At 39.7% G+C, this 11430-nt stretch overlaps 1 protein-coding gene across 1 annotated transcript; it reads left to right on the top strand.

The window, feature by feature from the left end:
* The first annotated feature begins 112 nt into the window (after nucleotides 1-112).
* Nucleotides 113-10243, top strand: atp13a1 (ATPase 13A1). The gene is made up of 25 exons (XM_026164646.1): nucleotides 113-659; nucleotides 1690-1779; nucleotides 2321-2584; nucleotides 2681-2836; nucleotides 3348-3417; nucleotides 3520-3626; nucleotides 3722-3851; nucleotides 3958-4013; nucleotides 4124-4250; nucleotides 4357-4494; nucleotides 4913-5033; nucleotides 5177-5334; nucleotides 5601-5776; nucleotides 5855-5965; nucleotides 6062-6187; nucleotides 6268-6376; nucleotides 6486-6679; nucleotides 7181-7277; nucleotides 7359-7543; nucleotides 7784-7898; nucleotides 8004-8200; nucleotides 8297-8439; nucleotides 9207-9318; nucleotides 9409-9552; nucleotides 9647-10243. The coding sequence occupies exons 1-25, from the start codon at nucleotides 306-308 to the stop codon at nucleotides 9755-9757; spliced, it is 3591 nt and encodes a 1196-aa protein (XP_026020431.1). The 5' UTR covers nucleotides 113-305; the 3' UTR covers nucleotides 9758-10243.
* The last annotated feature ends 1187 nt before the right edge of the window (nucleotides 10244-11430 follow it).

The raw sequence follows: 11430 nt of genomic DNA, 5'->3' as shown, positions 1-11430 counted from the left end.
ATATTTAGAAGTGTTAATGTTTTTAATGTTTACTTTAAACAGTAAATTTTACAAGTATTTCGAGGTAAAAACAAAAAAAACAACGTTGTTTTTCCCGGTTCAATCGCGTTGTGCCAGCTAGAACATTACGTGTCTTTACGTCGTTACGTATGCGGAAGACACGGCCGTGGGAGCGAGCGATTCAGTAAACGGGCTCTGAGGGCAAAACCGCTCACCGTTCCGTGTGTAGATTCGTATTTTTACAGGCTACAGCACGACGGGTGGTGGTGGATGATAGAGGGGGCCAGAGGGGCGAGCACAGTACGATGAATGACACCAAGAAAGACGGGAGAATAGCTGCAGACGGAATCCGGGGACCGGGTGAGCTGCAAATGGCCCCCTCTGTGAACCATAACCAGCATGACAGCGGCACCGGCGATGAGCTGGTGAGCTCGGTGACGCTGTACAGGCGAAGGCCCCGACTGCTGCACGGCACTGTGCTCCCGTTTCTGGCTTTTCTCTACCCGGGCTGGCTGTACGTATGGCTAGGAGTGTACGGAGCCCCAGATTATCCAGAGGCAGGCCTCCTGGCGTTAGCTGCTATCGGGATCGCGCACGTCCTCACAGCACTTTCCGGTTATTGGTCTGTGCACGCGCATTGTTGGCTCACTTGTTCAAAGGTAAACATAATTAATAAATATCTTATTAAGCCTGCTGATATCCAAATAGATCCCACTGGTTTGCCCTTCTGTGTTTGTCTATGTCAAAGGTCAGGAACATCATGAGCTCAAGTGCAGGTACAGGTGTCTGAAACCAGTGGAGCAGAACAGGTTTTCTGGTTATAATCACTGCACTAATTTCATGGACACAAATGACCAAACTTTCACCGTACATCTCCACATTTCCCTTATAAAATCGTATTTTAAATCTTCGCTACAACATTTAGTACCTTCATTTAAAGTCATCAGTATACTTTTGGACATTATTTCCAAATTCACTGTGTTCTAAAACGGGGCAGATGTGAATCAAAAAAGGCGTAAAAACCTACGTGACTTTAATCCTCCCAATGGGAGATTGACTTATTGCTGAAAGTTTATATAGGAACATTTCTTGACTAGGATGGAAGCCTCCACACCAATAACTGGTGGGCGTATTATGTATCTAAACACAAGTGGTCTGTGTACAGAAAAGCAATGAGTATGTGAAATATTTGCATAATCTTATTTGTTTGTTTGTTTGTTTTTTATGTCCAACTAAGTAAAGCAAACCTAATTTGGGGGGAAGAAAACCCTGGTGCTCAGCATTTCTGTGTTTACTTAGCAAGCAGCTGCATAAGAATAGTTTCCCCTTCACAAAATCAAAGTTATATTTGCATCAATAACGTAATCAAGCTCAATTTTACAGTCAGACATAAAAGTTAAGTATAGTTTTATATTGAGGTCCCAGTATAGTTTAGCAGGTTAAATCTGCCCTGAGGCTACTTACTGTGCTTTCTTGTCTTCTCTTTACTTTCTTAATACAATAAAGACTAAAAGCCCACAAAATATAATGGACAAGTGCATTTTCACATTCTGCCTGAAATGCATGTTTGCTGTACATCAGGGAATGCTTTATTTTAGAGGAACAAAATTCATGAGGCACACGACTATGCCAAAAATAAGTGTGACTGTTGTGTGTGAATTTGTCACCTGTCTTTTTTGACGTCTGCAGGAGCCAGACCCAGAAAAGGCTACGCTGGCAAAGGTCATACCCACCCCCAACAATGGCTCCGCGGAGCTAGTAGCACTACAGAGGGACCAGGTCAGTGCACATAATTTACTCCTGGCATCCTCTGAAATGATGTGGATTTTGTTGTTGATCTGGAGCATGCTTCCTGTTGACAAATCCCAAGGTTTTGAAGCAACACTGTCTCCTTTGTCACTTTCTTATGAATGCTGCTTATGTGTGAACCTTCTGGGAAGGTTTTTGGTTTTACTTTAGGCAAGGAAAATAATTTTAATAGCTTACAGTCTGCAGCATTGATAGTCCCATGTATCATGTTTGAGTAGTAACAGAAGTTAAATGGGAAAGTGTTGTCTTGCTGTCTCTGCAGTCTTGACAAAGTGCTCAGTGTTAGGTTCGCTTTCATAGCAGATACACTGGTATACTGGAGATAAACCATTTTCAGTTTACCCACTGAAAAGGCCACAACTTTGTTGGATCTTTTTCTAAAATATTCCCCTACTTGAGAGTACATATAATTTGCTATAATTAGACATGATGTGAAAATTGTAAGGAGTATCAAGTGCCTTTCAGCCTTTTGTGAATGCTTCAGTATACAATTTCTTATTTTGTCCAACAGGATGAAAACGGGGAAAGAACTCTGTCTTTCGAGTTTCAAAAGATCCGCTACACCTTTGACTACAAAGAAAAGAAATGTTTCCTTCCAATAGCATTTCCCATAAGTAACCCACTGGGATACTTTCAATCCTGGCGTGGCTACCAGGAGGAGACTGAGCTCAAAGCTGCAGAGAAGCGTTATGGCACCAATCGTGCTGAAATGATTGTTCCAGATTTTCTGGAGCTCTTCAAAGAAAGGGCCACAGCTCCCTTTTTTGTTTTCCAGGTATGTGTGGAAGTATTTGACAGGTTTTATATTTCAAAAATATATGTAAATATTCTTGCATTCATGTATTGTTACGCACCTTCGTCCATATATCAGGTGTTTTGTGTGGGGCTGTGGTGCCTGGATGAGTATTGGTACTACAGTGTTTTCACGCTGTTCATGCTGGTGGCATTTGAGGCCTCTCTGGTCCAGCAGCAAATGAGAAATATGTCAGAGATTCGGCGCATGGGAAACAAGCCCTATATGATTCAGGTAGGGTTGATGTATTTTATTGTTTTGTATGATATGTTTTGAAAGTATAAAGCAAAAAACATTATTGTCAATATTGCAGACAAGCCAAAGAAATCCTGCAATTACATTAATTATCATAACACGTCAACATCTAAAATATATTAGATGTTAAGTGAAGAGTTGGTTCTTATAGTGAATATACTTGTTGTGGGATAAATGCGTAGTTCTAAAAACCTAATTTTAATAATGGCCACATAATCAGTGGTTAGCAGGTAGTGACACTGGTCTGAGAAGGGACCAATGAACCAGGGTCAGAGTGTTGGAACAAATCTGATTCATGCTTGCTTTAACACAGGACCATGGCTAATACAAAGCTATGCTGAAAGCATCACTGAGCGTTGTGATTTGTAGTTCTCTTGCCTTAATTGATTTGAGATTTGGTAGCAAGCTCATCAAGGATTCTTGCAATGTTTTGTTTAATCAGTGCAAGTATTTAAAGCAGCCCATATTAAATACATGTATTTTTTGACAGGTATATCGCAACAGGAAGTGGAGACATATTTCTAGTGACGAACTTGTCCCTGGAGACATTGTCTCAATTGGTGAGTCTCCAGTCAATGTTTTCGTGATTTCTCAACACAAAAATCAACTTAACTCTGTTTAGCTGTGGCTAAATGTATATTCTCTACTTCTCTACCTAATAGGGCGCTCACCACAGGACAACTTGGTCCCATGTGATGTGTTGCTGCTTAGGGGCCGTTGCATTGTGGATGAGGCCATGCTAACTGGAGAATCTGTGCCCCAGATGAAGGTTAGAAACATATAGGTGATTACAATGTCTAATTATTCAAAATGGCATTAGTCTTTGTGTAGCTCAGCTAATTGCTAAAAATATGTGGTGATCAGGAGCCAATTGAGGACTTGGACCCAGAAAGAATCCTGGATCTTCAGACAGACTCTCGCCTCCATGTCATCTCTGGTGGGACTAAAGTAGTTCAGCATAGCCCGCCTTTAAAAGCCAGTGCTGGACTCAAGCGTAAGTCCTAATTCCATTTTCTGTAAATGATTCCTGATAATGATTATGTATTATATATCTTTTTAAGATTAGGTGCATGCTTTAAAGTCTTCTTCTTTATGTGCAGCGGTAGACAATGGTTGTGTAGCCTACGTACTGAGAACAGGATTCTACACCTCTCAGGTCAGGAATTTGCTTACTGCATTTATATTCTAGTTTTGATAGCAATCTATAGTCTGTGTTATGTCATACCCGAAAGTGTATTAAATGTGTGTTGTCAAACTTGCCTCTAGGGTAAACTGTTAAGGACAATTCTCTTTGGTGTGAAGAGAGTGACAGCGAACAACCTGGAGACCTTCATCTTCATTCTTTTCCTTCTTGTGTTTGCCATTGCTGCTGCTGTTTATGTGTGGGTTGAAGGTGAGAGGCCAAGAATGAGCTTACTGAGATGTAATTCATAACTAACACGTCATGTGTCTGGAATAAATTGTATCTAAATAATGTACTTGTGCTTTCATCCTGTTAGGGACCAAGGACCTAAGCAGAAACCGATACAAGCTCTTTCTGGAGTGCACGCTTATCCTCACCTCAGTGGTTCCACCAGAACTTCCCATAGAGCTTTCTCTAGCAGTTAACACATCTCTTATTGCCCTAGCTAAACTTTGTAAGTCTGTGTGCATGACTTGTGTTTGTTTGTTGAATATAAGATGTGCACTATAGCCTTAAACTTTCCTAGATATCAGCGCTGAATGTGAAAAGGAAAATGGCCACATTAGTTTGATCAGATATTAAACCAGTTTTACCCTGCCAGCTCCGTAGCACAAAGTCTGTGTCAAGCCTGAATGCACCCACAGTATTTCCATGTGACACGGACAGTCTCTTGCTATCTGCTACATATGAGAGAGAAAAATGGCAAAACAAAAAGCTGAACAAATTCCTATGATTTTGTTTAGATGGTCAGTTTCAAACATTTAGGCATTTAGATTAGATTTAGATGTAAAAACTTGTGAAGACTTGGAAAGGCAGCTTATAAAACAAAACTTGTAACAGCAATGTTTCATTCTTCTTTTTCTACTCCTCAGATGTATTTTGCACAGAGCCTTTCAGGATACCATTTGCTGGGAAAGTGGAGATTTGCTGTTTTGACAAAACAGGAACACTCACCAGTGATAGTCTGGTAGTACGAGGCGTAGCCGGTCTTAGGTAAACACTTTCAGCACCGATATTACTGTTTTGCCATAACAGCAAAAATTGTGAAGCACAATGACAAAGCATACTACACTGTACTTTAGGTTGGTTAATATTTACATACATTTACGTTACGTGGAACTTATTTTTTATGACAGAGAGGGGAAGGAGGTGATGCCTGTATCTGAGATTCCAGTTGAGACACACAGGGTGGTGGCTACCTGTCACTCACTGGTCACTATGGATGATGGACAACTAGTTGGAGATCCACTAGAGAAGGCCATGCTGACTGCTGCTGACTGGACCCTTACAAAAGGTACCAGAAAGTAATCCCTTCAGATACACAGTGCAGGGAAATGGCTTGTGTGTGACAGAACATGTGCAGTATAGACTCATGTTTTTGTTAAATAATGTTTCCTTTTCAAATTTTCTCATGCTTGCATTACCATACCCGTTGTGTTGAGCTTGTAGTTTATCTTAAAGCAATGCTTATTTTTAAATACAATTGTACTTTTACAGCAAATATTAGTATTTGGGTACATCTGTCTTTTACACAATGCTAACTTTTGTCTCTTTGACCAGATGAAAAGGTATTTCCACGAGGCATTAAAACCCAGGGACTTAAGATCCACCAGCGTTTCCATTTTGCCAGCGCTCTAAAGAGGATGTCTGTCCTGGCCTCCTACGAGAAACTTGGCTCCACTGAACTCTGCTACATATCAACTGTTAAGGGCGCTCCAGAGACACTCAGAGGAATGGTATAGGCTGACATCCTGAAAAAAATGCTCATGTCTTACAGCATAATCAAGTATATCCTAACATGTCTGTCATTGTAGTTTGCAGAATGTCCTGCAAGTTATGACCAAGTGCACAAGGAAATGTCACGGGAGGGAGCTAGAGTGCTGGCCTTGGGCTACAAAGAGATGGGACACCTTAGTCATCAGCAGGTTCTTGTTTCATTTTACTCAGAATGTTCAGATATTGTCTTATCTGAAAATAAATTTGTTTGAAACTGACCTGATTGTTTCTGGGTGATCACAAAGGTTCGGGAGATGAGTCGCGATGCTCTGGAGTGTGACCTTCATTTTGCTGGGTTCATGGTCGTGTCTTGTCCGCTTAAGAATGACAGCAAAGCTGTCATCAGAGAGATCCAAGAAGCATCTCATCATGTAAATAAGCAGATGTTGCAAAATTACACAAATGTACTGAGTAATGTTTTAAGATGCTTAATACATCTGTCTTCTTTCAGGTTGTCATGATCACAGGTGATAACCCTTTAACGGCATGTCATGTAGCAAGAGAACTCCACTTCATCCAGAAAGAACACACCCTTATATTACAGCCAAGCTCTAATCAAGGTAAGAGGAGTATCGCATTATAGAACTACGTGTGTTACTCAAATAACGGCCTAGGTGTTTAGATCAAGAACAAAACATGTTATGTATTAAAATTATGTTTTTTTTCCAGGTACATGGCAGTGGGAATCCATTGATGGCACTGTGTGTGCACCACTGCCCCCGCCATCCATTTCTTCATTTGTGCGCGAGTTTGACTTATGTGTAACAGGGGAAGGGCTGGCCAGATTGAGCTGTGATCCCCGGCTACTCCACACCCTGTTGCCTCACATTCAAGTGTTTGCTCGTGTCAGTCCAAAACAGAAGGTAGGGCCCTAAGCACCATTGGATCCCTTAATAGTGTTATGATTCATACTTTTGAAACATTTCAAAAGATCAACTCATAGAAATTTATCCCTGGGTTACATTTAGTGTGCCTCTATATGCAGCCATGGGAAAGTAGCTTAACAGGTTTTAAAAAAAGGGGTGGGTGGGTGGGGTGGGGGGGGCCTCAGTGGAGTGTGGCAATCATTTGTTGTTGTCTATGTCAAGCACTAGTTATCAATTTGTTGGTGTCAAATTTTAAAATCTTAATTGTTTCTTAATAGTAATGAGAATATTACAGTGGGACCTATCACAGAGTACAGACAGGTAGTAGTTTCAGAAGTCTGTTTGTAGTGCATTCAAAACAGAGGCATTTTATACCTGTAAAAAAACAGGTAGTAACTGGAACACATTTGGTTAGACTTCTCTGGGGTTTGTTGAAATGTATTTTAGGAAATACTGGCAGTGTTTGTAACAATACTTTACTCATCCATTGTGTTTCAGGAATTTGTGATCACCAGTCTGAAGGGGCTGGGTTATGTGACACTGATGTGCGGTGATGGTACAAATGATGTGGGAGCTCTGAAACATGCTCACATAGGTAAGATTTATCAGCTATAATTGAGTTAGCATTTATGACACCAGCAGATTGCAATGATTACTTTTTTTCCTCCTCCCTCAGGTGTTGCACTATTAGCCAATGCCCCTGAGCGCATGCCTGAAAAAAAGAAGCGTGGAAGAGAAAAGGAGTCATCCACATCAGAAACCAGACCTTTACCGCCTGTCACTTCAGGAGGCAAACTGAGCTCAAGGGCCGCTAGACAACGGGTGATGGCCCAGAGAGAAGAGCAGCTTGCAGCACAAAAGGTGTGTAACTGTAATTTGCTTAAACTCCAAGGACTCTTCTTGAAACCAATTTATATTCATTAGTCTACTGAATGTAGCACGCTAGTCTGTCCTGCTAGTCTATTCTGCTCTGTAATTACCTATCTACCTAGGGGTAATTTAAAAAAATGTTATTCCTAGAAAAGGTCATTAACTTGGCTTTTACTTGAGTAATAAGAGTTGTAGTACACTGGTGTTAATATCAGGGTTTTTCTGGAACAGGAGAGGATCAGTCAAGTCCTGCGTGAACTTGAAGAGGATCAGGTACAAGTAGTGAAGCTAGGTGATGCCTCCATTGCTGCTCCCTTCACCTCAAAACTCTCTTCCATACAGTGCAGTAAGTTACACAACCTTTTGATTTTATCTCTTTTCATAATCTACACCGATCAAACCATCTGTGTTTAACCATTTCTAAAACTTGTTATTTTGTGTTTGCCCCCAGTCTGCCATGTAATAAAGCAAGGCCGTTGCACTCTGGTAACAACACTCCAGATGTTCAAGATCCTTGCTCTCAATGCTCTAGTGCTAGCCTACAGTCAGTCTGTCCTCTACCTCGAGGGAGTGAAGTTCAGTGATTTCCAAGCAACTCTGCAAGGTCTCCTTTTGGCTGGATGCTTCCTTTTCATCTCTAGGTCAAAGGTGAGAATATTTACCTAATGTTTTTCTTCTACCATGACATCTGTTCACCATGTTCAATTACAGTCAAACTAAGAACCTCTTTTCCTCTTTGTCTAGCCACTGAAAACACTGTCTCGAGAGCGGCCCTTACCAAACATCTTCAATCTATATACAGTTTTGACTGTGCTCCTGCAGTTTGCTGTTCACTTCTGCAGTCTTGTTTACCTTTACAAAGAGGCACAAAGTAGAAGTCCGCCCAGGTAAATCAAATTTGGACAGAAAGGGACAACAGGACAAAAAATGAATGAACAAATAAATAAAATCACTTCTGCTTTTATGGTTAATTGTTTACATTGTTAGTATTGTTCAGATATGGTTTGAACTTTCATTCTTTCACAGATAAATTCCAGATGTAATGGACTAGATTAGAGATGTTTTTCTCTCTCCAAAATCAGCTAAGACTGGGTGTCCTATCAGTAGTCAGCAGCAGTTTATGTAAATAAAATAATTTGAAGTTGATTTAAAAATAAAATATGAATGGCATTTCAACATCAAATATTCATTAAGTACTAACATTTTCTAAGGCTCTTCAGATATTGAAGTTTTTTACTTAAACTGGGAAAATCATTCGAGTTACTTTACTTTTTGCTTTCCTATCTGCATGTTATACAACTGGATATAAAATGTTTTTAATTTATCTTTAAATGTCTTATTGCATAGGTCTCCTAAAGAGCTTCCAAATGTTAGTAACTTGTTGCTTTATATGTGTTCTTTGTACAATTCCAAAGGCATAAAATGTGCTTGCTGTAAGGGCCACAGGCCTCTTAAATGACTTGACTGAGGATCTCTTTTGCCTTTTAAATGCAAAGGCAAAAGAAGAATTAAACCAGGAATTTACCATCCTGGTTTAACCTGCTTCTAATTTGTTTCTAATTTTTACCTGATTACATTACCTAATTTATTTAATGTTATAGTTTTGTATAGTTGTTTAATTTTTTAGATTTTAATTGTGTCCTCTCATTTGCAGAGCGGAGCAGTTTGTAGATCTGTATAAAGAGTTTGAACCAAGTCTAATTAACAGCACCGTGTACATCATGTCAATGGCCATGCAGATGGCCACCTTTGCCATTAACTACAAGGTATTTATCCTTAGTATTAATATTTGTTATTGCTGCATCTTTAAAGCGTTTATATAGAAGACTCAAAGCATTTGTCTTTGTGCGTGTTAGGGTCACCCCTTCATGGAGTCTCTTAGCGAGAATCGACCTCTACTGTGGAGTATCGCTTTGTCAGGTTTAGCAATTGTCGGACTTCTTACTGGATCCTCACCAGAATTCAATGAACAGTTTGCTCTTGTAGATATTCCAACTGAGGTGAGCTGACATTGTTTTACTATGCATTGTTTTGTTTTAATATCCTCATAATAATTATATACCTCCTGATTGACCTGTCTTCTTCTTCTTGCAGTTCAAATTCATCATTGCCCAGGTTCTGGTGGTGGACTTTGTTGCTGCTCTGCTGGTGGACCGTGTCTTGCAGTTCCTGCTGGGCAAAGGAACTCTCAGGCTGCCTTCTTAAACTTGGTGCCAACAGCAACCACTGCCTTTACCAACCAAACTGTAAAGGGAGAGATGATGTTGGAAGAGGAAGAGAATGAAAAGCTGTTGTGAAAAATACGGGACAGCTGAGACAGTCATGGCGTACAATACTGCACACTGTGTATCGCTTCCTATGTCCTGCTCTGCCCTCCTCCTTAACCATCTGTGTTTCTGTATTTTCATCAAGTCTATGTTTGAATTGTTTTCATTCTTTTCCTCATGACTCATTTTTTTCCACATTTCTCTCTTTCCTTATCTGTTGCTCACCACTGTTACAAAACGCCATGAAGACAGCAGTATTGAGTGGAGTGTGAGATTGTGCCAGCCAGAGTGAAACATACAGGCACAAAAAGGGGCATTCTCCAAGAGAATTGGGAAAGTGTTTTGGATTTTTTTGATTCCCCTCCTTGATTTTGTAAAAAGTGGAAACATCTTTAACAGACTTATAAAGACTTAATACAAATTATGAAGTCTGCCACGTGTTTTGTCAAGGTTGACCATGTCCAACTGGTCATGAAAAACCCTGTTCCTTAAGATAGGTAAGTAAAGCGTGGTCAGGGACTTGTAGTACAATGTAAATGTACAAAGAAGGTTATTATTGAAAGCGTTTATCTCATGGGACTTGTGACACTGGCCAAAACAAATGTGCCATTTCACCTAGCTTCAGTTTATCAGAGATGCCTGTGAGCTCTTGAACTTTTTGTTTACTTGCTGACTGATCTAACAAACATGTCGGTCATAGAAGCACACCATATATAATCTTTGAGCAAAGTAAAGCATCTTAAACAAACCACCATTCTCAAAAAGATTAGGGAGAATTTGGATTTCAGTGTGGATCAAGAAGTGTACCAATTACTCAATTACTTTCCCCTTTACTGGGCCATAAAATCTAAAATGTGCTTATATACTCAGACAGTGTCAAGAATAGACAATGGGAAAGGTGTCAATTATTTTCTGAGAAGTTGGCTTTAGCTTTTCATTAGCTGCCAGGGCTAATTTTCTGCTTTACTAATGAAAAGACAGATGGAGTGACAGATTTAAACACAGTTAGTGGTAATTTTCCTCATTGTCAAAGTTTCACAGTTAACATGTATATTAAGTCCTAAATAACCGTATTTGTGTTTCTTAAACTTGCTGATGGGGGGAACATTTTAGCCCTTTGAAATGTAACAAATAGTTCCACTATTTTTTGAAAAGGTCATTTAAAAAAAAGTGAAAAAAATCTTTTGAAATGGTTGAACTTGATTATCACTTGAATTTTTAACATTTCACACTGTTTTGTATATGGATGGTGCATCCAATTTTATATATTTTTGATACATATGTACACTTGACATGAAGGTGACTTGGCAGCTATGAACACATTCCAACCAGGGGCCAGTGAACCTTAAACTCTGCTGTAAACAAATGAAGAGAAAAAAAATGCTTTCACTGCAACTCTCTAATTTTGACACTATGATAGAGATAGAGATCTAGAAAGATTACTAGGATGTGAATATGCAGATTTGAGTGACCAGTAGGGGAATGCTGGATCCATTATGGTAAAAATTAATTGCAATGAAAAGAGTAAGCACAGAAACTGAAACCTTAACAGGAAAATCTAAAAGTGACATGCAATGTATCATCATAGGTTAGTGGTCTGCTAAAAAGCTT

Source organism: Astatotilapia calliptera, chromosome 4 (assembly GCF_900246225.1).
Source record: "Astatotilapia calliptera chromosome 4, fAstCal1.2, whole genome shotgun sequence".
Classification (NCBI taxonomy): domain Eukaryota; kingdom Metazoa; phylum Chordata; class Actinopteri; order Cichliformes; family Cichlidae; genus Astatotilapia; species Astatotilapia calliptera.
Note: the sequence above shows the minus strand (reverse complement) of the source record. Positions and strands in the feature narration are given on the sequence as shown.